The 21,152-nt window shown below is 39.3% G+C and overlaps 1 protein-coding gene across 13 annotated transcripts in view; it reads left to right on the forward strand.

The window, feature by feature from the left end:
• The window catches only part of TBC1D5 (TBC1 domain family member 5), a 488,374-nt gene that overhangs the window by 301,797 nt on the left and 165,425 nt on the right, over positions 1–21,152 (forward strand). For all 13 annotated transcript variants that reach the window (XM_038389865.2, XM_043509088.1, XM_038389866.2 and 10 more), the window contains 4 exons: positions 1,997–2,085; positions 3,587–3,637; positions 3,731–3,800; positions 19,033–19,205. In XM_038389865.2, the coding sequence (XP_038245793.1) occupies positions 1,997–2,085; positions 3,587–3,637; positions 3,731–3,800; positions 19,033–19,205 (383 nt within the window). The remainder of the gene's footprint in view (positions 1–1,996; positions 2,086–3,586; positions 3,638–3,730; positions 3,801–19,032; positions 19,206–21,152) is intronic.

Below are 21,152 nucleotides of genomic sequence, written 5' to 3' on the forward strand. Positions count from 1 at the left end.
CCTTTCTCTTCCCCACTCCCATGCTGCAGATCTATACCTCTCTCCCAAACCTGGTGGTGCTAACTAGTGATCTTCTCACAAGTCTTGCCATATTTGATAATTTTCTGAAGGCACCCATTCATGGAATAATCAAATGCTTTAATTAAAAAAAACCACCCAAACATAAATTTCTAATCCTCATTGTTACAGAGAAAAGCTTGAAAACATTACCCAAATGTTCCCTAAAAGCTCAGAAATCGGAAGGCAAAGAGAAACCCCTCCAAATTTATTGTTTAAAAATCTTATGATTGGGGAGGGAGGGCTGACTCATGATTTTTGAATGTATGGGATTGGTAATACTATAACCTCTCTCATAAAACCTGCTCTCCAAATATCTCTGTCCTTTTCAAGGGCCACCCCTCTCCCTACAATATCCTGCTCCTTTGTGTTCTAGGAGTACGTATTGAAGAGGAAATTTCTTTTCAGCATACTACTGCTGTTCTATTCTGGTACCCCTACACTCTACAGATGACCTTCTCCTCCTTCTGTGAGGCTGAAGGGACCTATCTGGTGGTTCTGGGCTCCATGTGGTTTAACTGGCTGTGGCACATCCATCCACATGAATTGCATCAACTTGTGGCAGGACGCTGGAATGGCAGTTTAGTGAAGCGGTCAAGAAGGTGATTTGTGGTCCTGTCTGAGTCAGATAGTCTCGTGACTGGCATTCAAGAAATCTACGTACACTCTAGGAATTTTAGGGAACTTAACACTGAATATCCAATTCTTAATATCCAATTGTCCCTGAAAAAGAATGGTGGATTAAATGTCTAAGTGAGCTGCATGAGAAATACAGTAATAAACATATTTATGGAATTACACCTTTTAATATATTTCATGTGTGCTAATGTGTCTGACTGAACCAGTACTGCAGGTATTTTCTCTCACACTGCATCTGTTTCTACAGAGGGTTGCTTTTTTTCTTTTTTTTTTCTTCATTTTAAAAATTAAGGCTGGAATCATCAAAGGGGCCTAAGGGAGTTTAGGCTTCTTTGAAGAACCAGCTTGACACCCTAAGTATCTCTGATTGTGGTGGAGGAGAAGGGGAAGCCTTTCAGATGTAACCTCAATAGGTACAAATAGAGGCAGAAGCAATAATTTGGGAGAGGTTTGCTTTGTCTTTTTAATCTCTTTAATGAGGTGTAATCTTTTTCAGCCAAGTGATGACAATTTAAAATGTCAACATAATGAGGTATTTCACTGCTGATCATTCTATCCAAAACATTCATCTGATCTGAGATTGTGGGAGGAGTTTGAATAGGGCACCATCACTAATTCGACCTCTACACATTCTTGACTCAGGGTTTTTTGGTTTTGCAGTGTAGATTCCAAATATCTGAAATAGAACAATACTAAAGTTTTGCCATGTATTGGCTGGCAAAGGTTTTATACATCTTTCCATACAAATCCTTCAATATAAACATAATGAAGATACTTTAAAAAAAAACCTTTAGTTGTGGTCTCCATAGGCATGGATATCTCATTTTCTAGTTCCCCAAATGACTGCCTTTGTTTTTTCCAAAGGCTACTGAGATCCCAATTTTGGAACATTATCAAATAAAAGTCAGTTTAGATTTCATAATTTATCCTTATTGCAGATCTTGATACTGTAGCTCATGATTGTAATTATCATAAATAAAATTCATATTTATGAACATAGATCTTGGAGTAACTGCCAGGTGCGGGTTTGTCTACTGTTGCCAAATTGTTGTCTGTTATGTTATAAAAAGGGAGAATAACTTGCTTCCCATATTTTATAGGTGAATAAACACTTAGATTTAATGAGAATTTAAAACAAAACCCATTGATTATGAATCAATTCTAAGAATGTAAATTTTCTTTCTTTTCATTATGCTGCTGCTGCTAATACTATTGGCTGCTGGATGCTGAGGTGGAGCATTACTATGCTGGTGCATGAATGAAACATCTTACTGTACATCTGTTTCCTTTTAATTTTTAGGGTATGCACGAACTTTTAGCACCTATAATCTTTATCCTGCATTGTGACCACCAAGCATTTTTACATGCGAGTGAAGCTGCACAGCCAAGGCAAGTGTTGTATATTTATCCACGTAATATAGAAATTGTCACATTTTTCCATATTATTGTAGAGTTAAGAATTAACTGTATCTTCTGTAGAATTAACATATTGGCTTTAAGGTCTATCCAAATAAAACAGATAGTTAAGTTTTCTTTTATTAGTTTTTTGTTTTATCATGATTAACAGGTTAATCTTTGAGATGTATTAATTGCCCCGTACCTCCATGAAAATCAAAAGTAACTCATAAAGGGGCTTTCTGGAGAAGAAGTAATTCTTACATTTTAGTCAGTGAAAAAAGAAAGAGGGATCAACCAGAGGAAAAGTATCAACTTAAAACCGGTACATATACTATTTTCACTGCATTGTACAAGACCCAGATGTGCTTTAATCTCTGTCATTGTGGAGAGAGGTAAATCAAAGAAGTCCAGTCCAGGAATGGATAAGTTCTGTATCAACATTTTCTTCTCATACCTTTAAATAATCACTATAGAAAAAAATTGCAGTGATCGATAACTCTTTCATTCCATACAAGATTTTTAATAGCTATATTATGTGACTGTCATTTAACTTTAAAGTAATATTAAGTTTAGGCATTGTTTCTCCATTTCATTAAAATAGTGTACACATAAATATTGCAACACACATGATTGTCCCTCAACTAAATTCAAATGCTTTTTATTCTCTTGCTCCATGAATAAGGTTTACTTGTTTTTTTTAACAAGTTGCCTGCTTGAATCACTTAGTGTTGTGCAGCCATATTTTGCAGTTGTCTTCCTTTTGGGACCCAGCTGCATTAATATAATTTAATTACCCCTGTTATAACATAACCTCTCTTAGCAATACTTAACAAGATTGTCTAAGATCAGTGTTAGCATAGGGATGGAGTGTGCTTACATGTATTTGTTTTTACTCAGTGTCTATCTTTAGAAATCCTGAAGTTGCATTACAAGATGCTCTTCAGTGGAAAGTAAGCTTGCCGGATGCTCAGAGTAACCACATAATATGCATAGCATCCCATTCCATCCCCACTGAAAAGGGAGCTAGGCAGCAAAGTAGATGGATAAGAATACTGTCACTGATTAATTGCTGTTAAAATACAATAAAAATAGAAGCTATTAAAACAAAATAAATTAATGTTTTCATATTGCATATTTGACCGATAACCATATTTTTTTTGTTTTGGACAAACAGTGATAGATTGTGCAGTAATCAATTAGTCTAGATCAAGCATATTAAAATAATACATTGTGACATTCAGTAATTTGTTATTTGGAATAATTAGATGGTTACTTCATTGTAGCTCAGACAAGGCAGCTAATTTGTTTTTGATCTTTATAGAAAGGAAAGACTTCATTTGTTCAATGGAGTTACTCTTTTTAATTAAAAAAAGGCTAGTTTTTCTCATTTGCACTTTATATAAAGTTGGCTTATAAGTACATAATAGTACATGAGGAACATTGACCAAAAATAAATATTCAAATTTTGATTGTTCGCTCTTGGCTGTTTCAGTGAGGAAATGAAAGCTCTTTTGAACCCTGAATATCTGGAACATGACGCCTAGTAAGTTTTAACAACTTCCTGTTGTGTTTACATTTCCTTTACTTCTGCGGGCAATGTATTATTTAACATCAGATTTCCATTTTTTCCTCTCAGTGCAATGTTCACACATCTTATGAAAACTGCAGAACATTGGTTTTCGACATTTGAACATGACATTCAGAAGGTAAAAATTGTTTTTAAAATATATATTTATAGTATTTGCAAGTGAACATGCTTTAACACAGCAAAATGAAATAAGTTGAAAGTAAGTCATCTCCTTAATTAAATAAAAAATAAATTCCTTGTAGGTTTCCTGAGTGTCCTTGTAGGTAGTAATTTCTTGTAGGTTGCCTCACTTGTATAAAGTTGTCTAGTTGACTACTTGTGTTGTATATTGTAATTCAGTTTACAGTTTGATCTGCAATAATGGTGATCATTATGTAGAGTAAGCAGATGTTTGTCTTGAGTTTGTTCTGGGCAGAGTCTTCTGTCTTGCATACCGTTGTTGCCCTGACCTCCCTCTAATGATGATGGTGTGTTCACCTATTTAAGAAGGAGAGAGTGTGCAAAACGGGATGGGGAGTGGCACTCTGTGTGAGAAATGGAATTACCTGTTTTGAGTCACTGATAACTCAGAAGAAATTTGAATGCTTATTGATCAATGGGAACAAGATGATAGTTTTGTAAGGAGGCAATCTACAATGTGTCGGGGGAAAAAGCTGTGTGATCATAGGAGACTTCAGTTTGAGTGACATATGCTGGAGGTCTCCTGCTGCCAATACTAAAATATCCTTGGAATTTTTAAACATTATATGTGACAGTTTCATAACTCAAAAAGTGTTGCAGCCAACATGAGGGAATTCTTTGTTGTCCAGCTATAGTGAAAGAAGGACAGGATACACTCGATATGATTTTAATCAGGCAGCAACTTTATTATCTAGGACTGCCTGACAGGTAAAGGGCACAGTGCCAGTAACCCCAAGTTCATTCAATAACTACCTGGGGAGCTTCCGCCAGCCCCCTGTCTTTTTCCATCCAGGTCCCCTAGCCAACCTTTTGCTGGGATCTTCCTATCCTCCCTACCACATAGGAGGTTAAGTGGGCTATAAGAAAGGGGGTGGGCTCCCTTCTATACCATTCATAGGAATGCTGCACACCCCTGCCCTGTTCTGTTCCTTTAACCAACACCTTTTTAAGTCATTTATCAAGCCATTTATCCAGTGACTGTGTATACCTTCCTTGTGAAGTACCTGCACTGGACATCCGCCCCACACTTACATAATGAATTGAAACATATTAGCCTAACTCCCTTCATGCCTCACATCAACGAAGCCCTCCCTGAACCCAATGTGGGAAAGACGAAAAAACCTCTCCTGCACCTAGGTCAATCTGGTGATGAGGGTAAAAATTCCTTCCCAGCTCCCTTAAAAAGAGGTGGCTAGTGCAATCTCCACAGCAGGTCCTGACCAAACTGGTATTTTGCACCTAAAGGGCGGGGGGGTGGATGCTGCCTTGCCTGCTTTGTGGAACAGGACACCTGGGCTTGCCCCCTTTTAAATCCTTCTGCCCTTCCGGTCTCAGAGGATGAATCAGTGTCACAACCCTGATCCATTCCTCGCTTTTGCATCAGCTTCTGATATCTCCCCTCCACACCCACCCACCCATAGCACACTGTTCCTCTTCCCTCAGACAGTCAGATAATATTCCCCCTCCCCCACTTAAAGGAGCAGTGCGGTCATTAGACCTTATCCTAGCAGATAAAGAGGAATTGATCACAGAACTAAAAATTAATTGTAGTTTAAGTACAAGTGATCATGACGTGATCACATTTATAACATGCAAGCACAATAAAATCAAGACTAGTAACATGTATATACTTGTACTTTAATAGCTCCAAATTCACAAAGCTGAAAACCATTAGGAGCCAAATCAGTTGTGAGGAAGAATTTAATCAGAAAAATGTGAATGATCATTGGAAGTCATTGAAAAACACCTTACTAGATTCCCAAAAAGCCACAATTGAGGAAGAAGGTCATACTGATTAATAAGTTGTTTTGGGTTTAGAAGGGAAGTGAAGGCAGCTGTAAAAATTAAAAAATAATATACAGGTATAACAAATGGAAAAAAGGGGACGTTTACAGTAATGAATTTTAATCAGAAATTAAGAATTGTAGAAAATTGATAAGGGAAGTCAAGGGATACAAGGAGAAATATATGGGAGCAGAGTTAAGAACAATAAGAGAGGTTTTTAATATATTATGAACTAAAGAATCTTGCTAATGATATTGGTCCCTTACTAGATGAAAATGGTAGAATTATCAATAATAATGTAGAAAAGTCAGAAATTTTCCATAAATATATCTGTTCTGTGTTTGGGGGGAAACAGATGATAGTCTCATCAACTAACGATAACTCTTTCCATTCCACTAGTACCACTGAAGGGTGTTAAACAGCAGCTACTGTTAGACATTAAATGTTAAACATTTTAAAATCCACAGGTCCAGATAGCTTGCATACAGGAGTTTTAAAAGAGCTGGTTAAGGACTTCGCTGAAACATTAATATAGATTTTCAATAAGTCTTGAAGCACTGGGGAAGTTCCAAAAGACTGGAAGAAAGTTAATGTTATGGCAAGTTTTAAAAAGGATAAACAGAATGACCCAGGTAATTAATGGCCTGTCAGTCTGACATCAATCCCAGGCAAGATAGTGAAGTGACTGATACAGGACTCAATTACTAAAGAAGTAAGGTAATATAATTAATGCAACCCAACGTGGATTTATGGGAAATAGATTCTTCAGATTAACTTGATATCTTTTTTGATGGGATTACAAATTTGGTTGATCAAGGTAGTCGTGTTGATGTAATAAGACTTCTGTAAGACGCTTGTTTTGGTACCGCACAATATTTTAATTAAAAAACTAAAACAATATAAAACTAACATGGCACACATTAAATGGGTTAAAAGATGGCTAACTGATAGGTCTCAAAATGTAATTGTAAATGGAGAATCATCATTGAGCCAGTGTGTTTCCAGTGGGGTCCCACCTGGATTGGTTCTTGGCTCTGTGCTACTTAACATTTTTAACAGTGACCTGGAAGAAAACATAAAGTCCTCACTGATTAATTTTTCAGGTCACACAAAAATTGGGAGAGTGGTAAATGACGGAAGAGAACAGGTCACTGATTCAGAACATTCTGGATCACTTGGTAAACTGGGCACAAGCAAATAATGTGTTTTAATATGGCTAAATATATACAAGAATGTAGGCCATACGACAGGATGGGGAACTATATACTGGGTAGCAGTGACTCTGAAAAAGGTTTGGAGATTCTTGGTGAATAATCAGCTGCACATGAGCTCCGAATGTGATTATATGGCCAAAAAAGCTAATGTGATCCTGGGATGCGTAAACATCTCAAGTAGGAGGTTATTTTACCTCTGCATGTGTCACTGGATGACCACTGCTGGAATACTATGTCCAGTTCCGGTGTCCACAGTTCAAGAAAGATGTAGATAAATCTGAGAAGAGCCACAAGAATGTTTGGAGGATTAGAAAACATTCCTAATAATAGACTCCAGGATCTCAATCTATTTGGCTTAACCAAGAGAAGGTTAAGGGGTAACTTGATTACAGTCTGTAAGTACCTATGTAGGGAATAAATATGTAATAATGGCCTCTTCAAGCTAGCAGACAAAGATATAATATGATTCAATGGCTGGAAATTGAAGCTAGCAAAATTCAGACTGGAAGTAAGGTGTAAATTTTGAATGATGAAAGTAATTAACCATTGGAACAATTTTTAGCAAGAGTCATGGTAGATTCTTCATCAGTGATGACAAGACTGGATGTTTTCTGAAAGATTTGCTCTAGGAATTATTTTGGGGAAGTTGTGTGACCTGTGTCGTACAGGAGATCAGACTAGATGATCATAATGGTCCCTTCTGGCCTTGGAATCTATGAATGAATCTATGAAAAACTTTGACCTCAGTGCATAGTCAGAAGTGTGAGACCTCCATAGCTAAGCAGGTGTCTCTAGTTATCTGCTGTTTCATTCCTGTCTAAATATTGTCTCCAGTGATGTTTCCTTTTGGGCAAAAGTTCCTCCTGTATTGATTTCTGTAGCATTAAGTTCTTGGCTCTTTGCTCTTTTCTGTATTTCAGCATCATCTTGCCACATGATATTAAATGGTTCACAGTTTTACAGCACCTTTAATAACTCCTGTCTGTCCACCTTGACCTAGTGTCCTCATGGCTTCATGAAAATACCCTTTTGATAAATGTTTCCAAAGTTGAAATATTACACTTCAACAAGAAGATCATGCTCAAGCAAACTGTATCCTCTCCTTTTCTCGCCTCAGCTCAGATTTCAAATTTGCCTTCACTCTCGGTAACTTGATAACACAGCACTCTCCTTCTCTTCTTCCCTCAACACCCTCATCCACAGTTACTTATCTCCACCCCCAAGACACGGCGAGTGTATCTTTGCTTAACTCCTGATCTGTGCCTTCCCCCCCTCTCCTCTTAACTACTGAATTTTTTGTTACCCCTCTTCTTCCCTGGTTTTTGCTCTTCAGACTTGGACTTTTCTGCGTATTTTAATCACATGTATAAAGCTGGGCTATATATTACTTCATTAATCAACTCCATTTAGTTGCTTATTCATTTCAAAATCTAATTAAAACAATGCCAGGCCCTTGACAGAGTCTCTATAGTCTACCTGTTGTATCTTGGTCTTTGTGTACTTTTACCCGAGCAGCCTTTGCTCATGCAGCACAGACCTCCTTTCTCATCCTCATTACGCAACAAAATTCTTGCATCTTCCTACCCCATGGACTCTCTTTTCACACAAAGGGTTTTTTCCCCCCTTTATATTTGGCTCTTAATTTCTTTCTTACCTGATTATGTATTTAACTCCCTGGAGTGTTTCAGGACAGTTTGTATGAAAGACACTATGCGAAATGTAGTCATGCTCTGTATGACCCAAACCCATTAATAAATCACTTCCTGAGAGACCTTCAGTTTTGGGTTCAGAATTTGTCAGAACAAACTGTTGTTTTCTGGGTGCCTGATGGTATGCACTTAAACCTATATTTAGGCACATAAATAAAAGGGTGTGTTTCAAAAGGGTGGTGTTCACCCACAGTTCCCATGAAAGCTACAGTTTTCATTTAGATGCCTCAATGTAGCCGTAGCTGCCTATCTTTAGGTACCCGGAATAAACATTTTGGCCTCAGCTGGGGCCAATAAGTTATTTACTTAAATATAGAATTTTAAATAATTGTCTGTAATTCAGGTAAAACACTTGTTATACATTTTATGAACTGTGAGATGTGTCTTTGTCACCAACTGTTCAGATCTCAGCTTATTAAACATTTAAATTGTTCCAACTTCTTAGTAAAACTAATGAAGTTTGTGGTTGAATTTTACATTGAAACTAGCTAAGTCAATCTAAAGATTTACAGTGCTTGGGTAGAAGGTAAAGGTTTATATTGCCTTCTCCATCACACTGGTATAAATAATTAACAATACAGAGCATATGGATTAATATCTAATGCATATGGTTTTGTTTTTTATAAAACATGTATAATCTTTAACAACCCTTTGTCTTTTACAATAATTACTTTGGAGGTTGGCTATGTAATAAAGTTTGAAACTTCACAAATGAGGTAGAAGAAGCATGTGCTATGAGATACATGTTAAATTTTATAGCCTCCATCAGTTGGATCCATTACTCCCAATTGTCATTAGAGGAGCCTCTTCAGCTACTGCATTCCCTAGTGGTTAATGAGAGAAATCTGTCTCTATTTTGTATTTGTATGTTGTCCTAGCCCCTCCACTGCTATATTACTTTTTTCCTAACACAGATATGCATTAATTACACTGATGTGTAATTATACATTTATACCAGTCATCTCAGTTCGTGTCACTTTAGGGCATATTTGTTTGTGTGGCAAGGGTTTGGAGATGTTCTTCCTCATGCTTGGTCTAAAATTTTGCCATTTATTTGGCTCCTATAGATATTCATATTTGTTCTTATATCTTCTATATGGCATATAGCCCATTTCTGGACTCCCGGTACTATCTACCTATTTGTCTTTTATTGTGCAACTACTCTCTATTTGAAAGATAGTTGTATCCTGGCTTGCATGAAATGGTTTCCAAGAATTATACGTTCATTACATCAGTTTTCATTTTATGGAGCTTATTTGTTGGGGTTGGCAAGCTAACATAAAAATAGGAGTATGGAGTTCAACACAACAGTACACTGTCAACCTATCTTTTCTACTTCTGAGACAAACATGATATGTTCATTTTCTGTGAACATTTTGGCTGGTGGTACTTTAAATTTCAGTGTCTTTTTGTTGGAATCAATTCTTCCCCATCAGTTTGACATGATTTGCGCATTGTCATAAATATGTTGGAACAATTTGAGTTGACTACATGTATAGTAATTTTCTTAGCTGGATTGGAGGAAAAAACACACCAAATATATTGTAAACATTTTTCCCCTTCAGCTTGGAACACACATCAAATCTGGATGTCTGCATGGTCAATGTGTTGCTACATGGTCAAATGCAAGTTCCATCTTATCACATATTCTGTCATGCTCTTCAGATTAAGACATGCTGCATTTCTATTAGTGTGATTAATGTCTTTGATATTAGAAATTAACCATTAGCCAACATTGTGGTTAATTGCTGAGATACTGATGTACTGCAATTAGATGCATACTCTACTTATCATATCTCTTGAAAACTTATGCCATTTGATGTACTTAGCCTCAGTGATGAAGTACTCAGTCAGCAATATGTCACCATTACATTATGTCGAGGTCCACAGAAAGTGAATGTGAAGAATGGTTCTCAGTTTTGGCATATTTTCTTAATATACGTGATTATTTGAAATAGACTTTTGATACTCAGAACCTTGTTATAGCTTGATTTTGATATACTGACAGCCAAACTTGTATGGGTGCTTTACCTAGTTTCTGACTTTGCAGGGGCAATTTTGTGCCTACAGTCAATTGTGGGCACAGATGCTAGCATTTTGATAACTAACTGTTGTATCTGTTTTGCAGGTGCAATCATAGAATCATAGAATATCAGAGTTGGAAGGGACCTCAGGAGGTCATCTAGTCCAACCCCCTGCTCAAAGCAGGACCAATCCCCAATTAAATTAGCCCAGTCAGGGCTTTGTCAAGCCTGACCTTAAAAACCTCTAAAGAAGGAAATTCCACCACCTCCATAGATAACCCATTCCAGTGCTTCACCACCCTCCTAGTGAAAAAGTTTTTCCTAATATCCAACATAAATCTCCCCCGCTGCAACTTGAGACCATTACTCCTTGTTCTGTCATCTGCTACCACTGCGAACAGTCTAGATCCAGCCTCTTTGGAACCCCCTTTCAGATAGTTGAAAGCAACTATCAAATCCCCCCTTATTCTTCTCTTCTGCAGACTAAATAATCCCAGTTCCCTCAGCCTCTCCTCATAAGTCATGTGCTCCAGCCCCCTCATCATTTTTGTTGCCCTTCACTGGATTTTTTCCAATTTTTCCACATCCTTCTTATAGTGTGGGAACCAAATCTAGACACAGTACTCCAGATGAGGCCTCACCAATGCCAAATAGAGGGGAATGATCACGTCCCTCGATCTGCTGGCAGTGCTCCTACTTATACAGCCCAAAATGTTGTTAACCTTCTTGGCAACAAGGGCACACTGTTAACTCATATCCAGCTTTTCATCCACTGTAACCTCTAGGTCCTTTTCTGCAGAATTGCTGCCTAACCACTCGGTCCCTAGTCTGTAGCAGAGCATGGGATTCTTCTGTCCTAAGTGCAGGACTCTGCACTTGTCCTTGTTGAACCTCATCAGATTTATTTTGGCCCAATCCTTTGTCTAGGTCCCTCTGTATCCTGTCCCTACCGTCCAGCAAATCTACCACTCCTCTCAATTTAGTGTCATCTGCAAACTTGCTGAGGGTGCATCCACGCCATTCTCCAGATCGTTAATGAAAGTATTGAACAAAACTGGCCCCCAGGACCGACCCTTGGGGCGCTCCGCTTGATACCGGCTGCCAACTAGACATGGAGCCATTGATCACTACCCGTTGAGGCCAATGATCTAGCCAGCTTTCTATCCATCTTATAGTCCATTCATCCAGCCCATACTACTTTAACTTGCTGGCAAGAATACTGTGGGAGACCGTATCAAAAGCTTTTCTGAAGTCCAAGAATAACACATACACTGCTTTCCCCTGTGGAAGTGGAAAAAGGGATAAAGGGAATTCGAATGCAGACATCTTAGTTTTCTTAGGACTAGAGGAAGAGTCCGGCTAACTCTAACTCTAATAATGCAAGACTTTAAGGCAGGGCCTGGGCGAGTGGGAAGAGAGTGAGAAAACTGTAAGAGATGCTGTTTTGATCTTCTGTTAGATAAGAATGGAATGCAGACTGTAGCAGGAACTGCTTAGAAAAGTAAGATATCAGGAAGGAATATGAATAAACAAGATGCGGCTGTTGATCATTATTGTATGCAACAAAAGGTATAAAGGCTTGCCCTAATTATTTATCTGGCAGAGACCTGCCTAGGAAAGGGGAATCCCTGTCCTTGTGCATTTGCCCCTTGCAATTGCTTGAGAATAAACTGTCTCTGACTTGTTGCAAACAACCTAAGAGTGAAGACTGCATTTTTCTTCCACACCCCTCATCCACAGAACTAGTTATCTTGTCATAGAAGGCAATTAGGTTAGTCAGGCATGACTTGCCCTCAGTGAATGCATGCTGACTGTTCCTAATCACTTTCCTCTCCTCTAAGTGCTTCAGAAATCATTCCTTGAGGACCTGCTCCATGATTTTTCCAGGGACTGAGGTGAAGCTGACTGGCCTATAGTTCCGCAAATCCTCCTCCTTCCCTTTCATAAAGATGGGCACTACCTTAGCCTTTTTCCAGTCATCCGAGACCTCCCCTGATCGCCATGAGTCAAAGATAATGGCCAATGGCTCTGCAATCACATTCGCCAACTCCTTTAGCACCCTAGGATACAGTACAACCGGTCCCATGGACTTGTGCTTGTCCAGCTTTTCTAAATAGTCCTGAACCACTTCTTTCTCCACAGAGGTCTGGTCACCTCCTCCCCATACTGTGCTGCCCAGTGCAGTAGTCTGGGAGCTGACCTTGTTCGTGAAGACAGAGGCAAAAAAAGCATTGAGTACATTAGCTTTTTCCACATCCTCTGTCACTAGGTTGCCTCCCTCATTCAGTAAGGGGCCCACACTTTCCTTGACTTGCTTCTTGTTGCTAACCTACCTGCAGAAACCCTTCTTGTTACTCTTAACATCCCTTGCTAGCTGCAACTCCAAGTATGATTTGACCTTCCTGATTTCGCTCCTACATGCCTGAGCAATATTTTTATACTCCTCCCTGGTCATTTGTCCAATATTCCAGTTCTTGTAAGCTTCTTTTTTGTGTTTAAGCTCAGCAAGGATTTCACTGCTAAGCCAAGCTGGTCATCTGCTATATTTACTATTCTTTCTACACATCGGGATGGTTTGTTCCTGCAGCCTCAATTAGGATTCTTCAAAAAACAGCCAGCTCTCCTGGACTCCTTTCCCCTTCATGTTATTCTCCCAGGGGGTCCTGCCCATCACTCCCTGAAGGAGTCAAAGTCTCCTTTTCTGAAGTCCAGGGTTCATATTCTGCTGCTCTCCTTTCTTCCTTGTGTCAGGATCCTGAACTCGACAATCTCATGGTCACTGCCTCCCACGTTCCGATCCACTTTTGCTTCTCCTACTAATTCTTACCTGTTAGTGAGCAGGTCAAGAAGAGCTCTGCCCCTAGTTGGTTCCTCCAGCACTTGCACCAGGAAATTGTCCCCATACAGGAACTTTCAAAAAAGTTCCTGTATTGTCTGTGCACTGCTGTATTGTTCTCACAATCAAGTAGTTAGATTTCTAAATGTAATAATTTATGCCTGTAATCAAAGGAAGTTTTAAAAATCAAGCCCTTAATGTCTCCAATAGGATGAGTGCATGCAGTGACAAGACTGAAAAGGCCAGATCCTCAGCTGGTGTAAACTGGCATGTATCAATTGATTTTAATGGGGTTATGCTGATGTTACACCAACTGCAGATATGGCCTGCGAGTTTAGTGCCTATTATAGATCTGTTCTGTCCACAGAGTCTACCTATTTAAGTATGCCTTGCACAAAGACATAAGGTACCTGACTGGTTTCAGAGGTAAATGGAAATGTTTGTGCAAGAAGTCAGTAAGACAGGCATGAACTGTTACTGTATTGTATCGAGTGAAAGTGAGTGTTTTTCTTGTATTCCATACTCAAAGAATAAACAAATACTTCTTTTCCTATTTTTGGCATTTTAATTTTAATATATAACTAATCAAACAATAGAAAGAGTCATAAACAGGAGGAGGAAGCAAGCAGTGCTTGCTAGGCAATACTCCTGGGGGAATTCTGCGCTACTGCATAATGCAGAATTTTGCAGAAATTAACATTGTGTGCGTAGAATTTCCTTTCCCCCACAGAAATGGGCTGCAGTGTTTCTATCTGCCACTAGGGGCCACTGACTTAGCAGAGACCAGCTTGCACAATGAAGACACTTCTGGGGGGAGGGAGAGAGCGAGAGGGTTCCCAGCAGCTGAAGTTCCCAGCATGCCCTGAGGGAAGGAGAGGGCAGTGCGCAGGAAATTCTGTGCAAGCCTGGGACCGAGCATCAGGCTGTTTCTCCATCGGGATCCCTGGGCTCTGGAGGGAACTAGTGTCTGGGCAAGGGGGCCCTGCAGGTAGGCTTGGGGGGGCAATCTGGTCTGGGGGTGCATAGTTTGATTTTAGGGAGGAGGGGTTTTGGGTGTATTGGCTGGGGGGCCCCCGGTAGGTTCTGTAGGGGAGGGGTTGTGGATTTCTGGCCCCCGGCTGGGCATTTGGGGTAAAGGGGGCAGAGAAACAGGAGTAAGACAAGCTGGACATAAAAAAAACTGGCCAATCTAGTGATCTGTTTCTGAGAGAATAGTGAGAATGGCAAGCAAGAGAGGAGTCTTCCTATGATTAGCTGTGTGGTTAGGACATTTATCCCACTCTTCCTTTCTCCATTCCAAAGCATACACTTGTTGTGGCTTTTCAGGCGTGGCCAGTTATGCTTACTAAGCCCTCTCCTTGTCTCACTTCCTCTCTGTGCTGCTATGGCTCATTCATTCTTGTTCCCAAGAGGGTGTTCATTCCACCCTATCCCCAAACAGCAGTAGGTTCTGATCACCTTTGTCTTTATGCAGGGGAGGGAGGAATCCTCCTTTCTGCACATGGATGAGGCAGTACCAGGTTTACAATGGCCCCATAGTACCAGGCCCACATGCAGAAGGGGCCCCCAAGCCTGGACAATGGCCCCGCCCCCACTCCATCCATGCTCTGCTCCAAGACCCCGCCCCCTGATTGCTCCTCTCTTCCCCCTCCCTTTCTGCTTGCTCCTGTCTGCCCCCCACATGCGAACGGAATGTGGTTTGGGAGGAGGAAGAGGCCAAGCAGGGATGGGGCTTCAGGTATAAGCAGCTGAGCAGAGGCGGGGCCTTGGGGGAAAGCAGAGGCGGGGTCCGCAAAAGATTAATTCGGCCCTGGGATGAGGGCCAAATTCTGGCCTCTGAAATTCAGTTTATGACCACTTGGTATTAGGCCACCCTGTCAGATCAAGGTAGAACAACAGTTTCCTGTTGGTACAAGTCAGGAGCAGAAGCTGTGTATGGGAATCTGATTGGCAGCCTTGTGGGAGGGGAAAGGAACTGCTGAAGGAGTATAGAAAGGAAGGAGGGAAGTGAGCTTTTTATGCTTTCATTGTGAACCAGTTTGTTCTGTGGTTGGTGCAAAAAGGTGAGCCTCAGTTTGTGTCTCCTGGCACACTCCTGCCTTCTGAAATGAGCTCTGATATTTAAAAATATATATATCAAATAAAACTGGATTATTGTTCGTACAAGCAGAACTTGGTGAATTATTTGTAGCAAACAGTTCATATGATGTATATATCCTTTCTTTCCTCTTTATGAGCTGACAGAGAACCAGTCATGATTTTTACAAATTTGTTTTTGTAGTTATTGGAATAATTTGCCTGAATTAATCAGTCTATGGATTAATCTTTGTATTAGATTAGTCACCAAAATCACGGCCATTTCACAATCATGTTTCTCTCTATTTCTGGAATGTTGGATGTCTCCAAACAAGAGACTTTTTTAATTAAAGAGCAAATTCTAAGGAGTCTCAATCTTGCAGCCAGTAGTGAACTTTCCAGTTTTCTTGTAATCCACTGATTATCTTCCCTTACCCTACTCCTGTACATAATTTTTCGAGTGTATTACGCTGTTCTTAACTCAGATCCACCCAAACATGTCACTTTACTTGGCATTCTGTTCATTGCCTTCCTCATTCTGGAGGCTCTTCATCAATAGTACCTGAACAAGGGGACTGCTGCTAAGAGAATCTTCTGTGTGGGAGCTCTCCATCCTACAATCACTTATCCACACTGGAAACAAACGTCATAGTGCCATTCTGACCCCACACATCACTCTGGTATCTTTAAAGAGCAGCCACATACACTTATGTACTGTGAGAGCTAAACTTCCTACCAATCAAACCTATTGGCCTACTTCAAGCCCTGATTCTCTGACTGACTAGTCATAACACTCCTTTCTGTAGTGCTGTATTGCCATCAGTCAAAGGATCTCAATGTTTCAAAATAGTAATCAATTTGGCTTCAAAATACCCTATGATAAAGGTGCATTTTATGGATGGGCAAATTTTGAGGCACATTTTTTTAGAATCCTTACATCTTCCAGAATGGAGAAGTTGCCCATTAGCTTCAAAAACTATACTGACTGTAGTCTGCCTATGTTTCTGACAGAAAAGCATGACTTCTGTGTACTGTGCTTCAAGAAGCACATTGACACACAAAATAGGTCCCTGCACTTTGACATCTTCAAAATTCCCAGACAGACCTAATGCATTAGTATCATCTGATTACACTAAAACTTTTAATTCCATTGGTGTTTCAAGATGCCAGCCTAATGATACTGGCAGATTAAGCCATTTATTGCCTCCACTGAAGCCCCAAGCTTCACCTCTGGTGAGAAGAGACTACTCTACCTCTAACCTGCAACAGTCTGTGTTGCTGTTTAGGCACAAAGAAGACCAAAAACTCTCCTGAGGCTACATACGTCTCCACTGGGGATGAAGAGAAGGGCAACGAATGTTAGAGATCTAGCATTCCCATTACTTAGCGAGAATGTGACTAAAGTACTCAATCTTTTGTATAAGGAAGACCATCCATGATAAGCAGTCCAAGGTCGTGGTGGCTCCCTCTATAGGTAGTTTGGCATTGTCACCCACCATTTCCTGTACAGGTTGGTAGATGAGCAGTATCTCCTAAAATTTGAGAGCAGCCAGCTGGAGACTCCAGCCTGTAAGACCAGAAGGAGGCAAAGTGGAAGTCAAAACTGTACAATGTTCTGACTTTTTCTTCCCTGTGCTGATAGGTCATTTGCTCCAGATCTCCCCTTCTTGTCTCACAGACTCTTCACCTCAGATTCACATCACACCTGCCTCTCCTCCCCTGCCCCTTCTTCCTCCTAACTAAAACCACACACACATCTTCAAAAAAAAATCAGTGAACTAACGTGCTGTTTGCTGACATCACCTAGTTCACTCTGCTTGTGTGTTATGCCCCTTCCCCACCCTGTCTGTGTCTTGTCCATTTGGATGATATTGTCTCTTGGTTTCCTTGTATTCCCCCAGCTGTCTGTATCTATCCATTGCCTCTTGTCTTATATTGGGGCTGTAAGTGCTTTGGGTCAGGGACTGTCTTTTTGTTCTGTGTCTGTACATCACCTAGTGCAATGGAGACCTGGTATATGACTGGAGCTCCTGGGTGCTGTGATAAAAGTAAATAATAATAAAGGGGGTGTCTGTTAAAAAAATGTACCATATCAAAGATTCTACCATTTCTTGTAGAATTCCTCTAAATATGGGTAGAACCTTTGAAAACAGCTGTAGTTGAGAGCATACTCTGTAGCTAGTTCCTGGCTGTGAAGTGAATAAGGGACTGCTACATTGTTATGCGGTAATACAGTGCTCCTAATCTGATGAATGGTTCCCTTTTAGTAACTCGATTCCTGGGAGTTCATATTTCACACAGTGAAAGCCATTTGCCTCACTTTGCAGAGTGACTGAGCTGCAAGCCTCTGTGACACACGCCTTTCTCAGGAATAAGCTGGTGGTGTCAGTTACAGTTTAATCATCCTGCTATGGAAATCCCTTTGTAGACTTGATGTCAAAAAAGGTTCCTATGCTTTTATCTGGGTCAGACTAAAGCTTTTACAATGTCTACCCAGGTTTTTGTTTCATTTTATGCTAACTTAATAGATTCCACAGTCTCCAAGAGCAATATGTCTTAAATAGCTGCCTTACTGCTCTCATTATAACAGTCTGGTGGACCAGCAATTCAAAGAACATGTCAAAGCCCATTCTGGGCAAAACAAAGCCTGGATCCTGCAAATACTTAAGGGTATAAAAGACTTGCATTTGTGAGACTACTCACAATACTTAAATTAAGCATGTGTCTGAGTGTTTTCAAGACCTGGGCCTCAGTTTTCTATGTCAGTGAGCTTTGGATTTATTTCCATTAAAGATATTTTGAAAGCAATTACATGTTATTTTTCCTGTAAACTTTCATTAAAATCTAGGACTTTGATTTGTCCTGTGCTTTGCCAGAATCAAGATTTGGTATCAAGCTGTAACCCTTTTGGAGTCTTGTGATCATTTTCCCAACCCCTTATATTGTTTTTACAATATCTCTTATTTTTGTATTTTCCCACTTATTTTTTTTTCAGTGTGGTATCTTATTTACCATATCTGCTAATTTTAAAAGTTTAACAGTTTCAGTAGGCATGTTACTTCTCCTGACTTTTCTTTTTTAAAAAAACATATCTTTAAATAAGACTGGTCCAAGCACATTCACTTAGTTTCTTTTTAAAAAAACAAACATTTGTTAAAATCTGTTGCTTTATTACATATTTTCATTTATTTGTTACTGGATTTTTTAGTGTCTGAAACCTGCACAGACTTGAGGTTCTGTCATTCTGATTACATTTTTACTCTTTATCAACATGGGAGAATATTGACCAATAGAATGAAGTTAACTTGAAGTGTGGGGCAGGTGCCTACAACAGGTTCCCCTGTAGTGGAGTGTGAGGCATTCCTGCCAGAACCAGAACTCTGAGCTTGGGTAAAGTGATTTGTTGAGATGTTTACTTCAGAAGTCAGTGATTACAGGAAAGTAATTATCTCTCATGTACGTCTATACTGATGTTTCATGCAAAGTGTTTTAATAATTCATTTCCTGTTTGTTTTTCTGTCTTTAGGAGAAAGATGCAATGATGACGCCTATACCATTTGCGAGGCCACAGGATTTAGGTCCATCTATTGCTATAGTAACTAAAGTAAACCAGATACAGGATCACCTGCTGAAGAAACATGATATTGAGCTGTACATGCATCTGAACAGGCTAGAAATTGCTCCACAGATTTATGGACTGTAAGTGTTTATAATGCCTTGTTTATTTTAATTGCTTGCAATTTGTTTCTCTTAAATTAGGGAATATTTGCCCTACTTATTTTAAAACATTAATGTCTTCAGGAATAAAAGAAAATGTAGCTAAGAAAAAGCACTACTTACCTTTGTGTGCATGTCCTTATTCTGCTAACCACACTTCATATGAAAATGCTTTAGTGTATGCCTGGAAGTATTTTCGTACGACAGTTTTCTGAAGTATTTACTTGAAATATTTTTGAGTGGGAATTTCTGCAACAAGACTATTCTAACGTCGCCCAGCTTCAGTTTTCTAAAATGTACAATTTCAGTTCACTTTGATTATTCTGTATACATGGGACAGTTGGGAACCATGTATATAGTTGCCATAAGAGAATATGTTGCTGTTTTACTTCAGGGTCAAAGTTTTTGTAAGTAATGCTGACTAACAATTTTACCTTAAGTTGGGCTCTGTCATGTTGTTTCCTTGGATATGAATATTGCAGATTTATCTAGGTTACTAGAATATCTGTTTTATACAAATGTCAAGGTTATATTGTGATCTTTAAAGGTGAAGTCTAACTTGAATTTATAGTAAAATGGAAGCAATCTTAAGAGACATAATCATTTAAGATCTAGAGGATAATGGAACTGAGAATAATAAGTAGCCTAGGTTTATAGAGAACAAATTTTATCACACCTGATTGCTTTTTATATAAAATTACCTTCATTTACTAATTTTGTAACATGATATAAATATATTTAGACTTCTCTCGCATAATTTTGCAAAGTTAAGCTAAATGGGCTGTGGTATGAACTCTGTCACATAAACTGAAAATTGGCTGAAGGGGCTGCAAACAAGGAAAGATCAATGACAAGGTGTTAAAATTGGGGACAGGGTAGATTACCTCATATGGGATACCGTATGGGTCTCATTTTATTTAATAATTTTACTAATGATCTGGAAGAAGAGGTAGACAGTTCTTTACTGAACTTCACAAATCATACTAAATTGGAAAGTGGTATAAGTACCAATGAGGACAGAAAAATAATGTTCACATGCCTTGAGAGTTTAGAAATACGGATAGAAAGGAAAATAAGAACCAACTTGGAAGAATATCAACTGATATGTTGAGACAAAACTGATCTATAACACAGATATGCACTGGGAAGGCAAAACCTGAAACTCAGTATTGGTGAGGAGTAATCATGGAAAGCAAAGTAGATGTGAGTTTGTGGTGCAATATGGCAACAATAAAAGAACAATGTGTTCTCAGGTGACACACACACACACAGGCAGAAAGAGTGGAGACTTTATGCTTGTGGGATGAAATTTAAAAAAAGGAACCCTTCAGAGAGACTATCAAGAAAACTTTCTTGACAAGGAGGTATTAAGCTGTAAAATTATCAATAGCAGCAGTGAAAGCCCCATCAATTAGGACACTTTTAACCAAGGCTGGGCAAAGCTCTAAAAAATGTATCATAGAGAACAAACCAGCATCATCAAGGGAGTGGACTAGATTTTCTAATAGGTCATTTCCATTATGAATTTCTGATTCAGTGTGAAGTACTTGAAAAAAGTGAGGAAAAATAATGTGAGCATATTGTAATTATTCTTGCCCCTAGTGCTGTCAGATAGGCACTTTTCTGAATAATGGTTTACAGTTGTGCGCAAGTTGACTGCCTCAAATGCCAAATTTTGTGTTGTGGTTAATGCTCTTTGAGCTAGAGGAGACATTTCTAGTCATTTTAACTATTAGTAGTAATTATGTTACATTTCCAGTTTAAGTAAGGTACCTACATCAAGGGCTCATGAGAGCACATTGATTAAATTAGTTGCAAAAGGTGTTTGCTAACAAAGGGGTTTGGGCTTGATAGGCAGAGTGAAAGGTTTGTAATAAGTAATGGATTTGGGATAGCCAGTTGGACTGAGTTCGGCAGCCTCTAGGTCTC

This window comes from Dermochelys coriacea, chromosome 2 (assembly GCF_009764565.3).
Source record: "Dermochelys coriacea isolate rDerCor1 chromosome 2, rDerCor1.pri.v4, whole genome shotgun sequence".
Classification (NCBI taxonomy): domain Eukaryota; kingdom Metazoa; phylum Chordata; order Testudines; family Dermochelyidae; genus Dermochelys; species Dermochelys coriacea.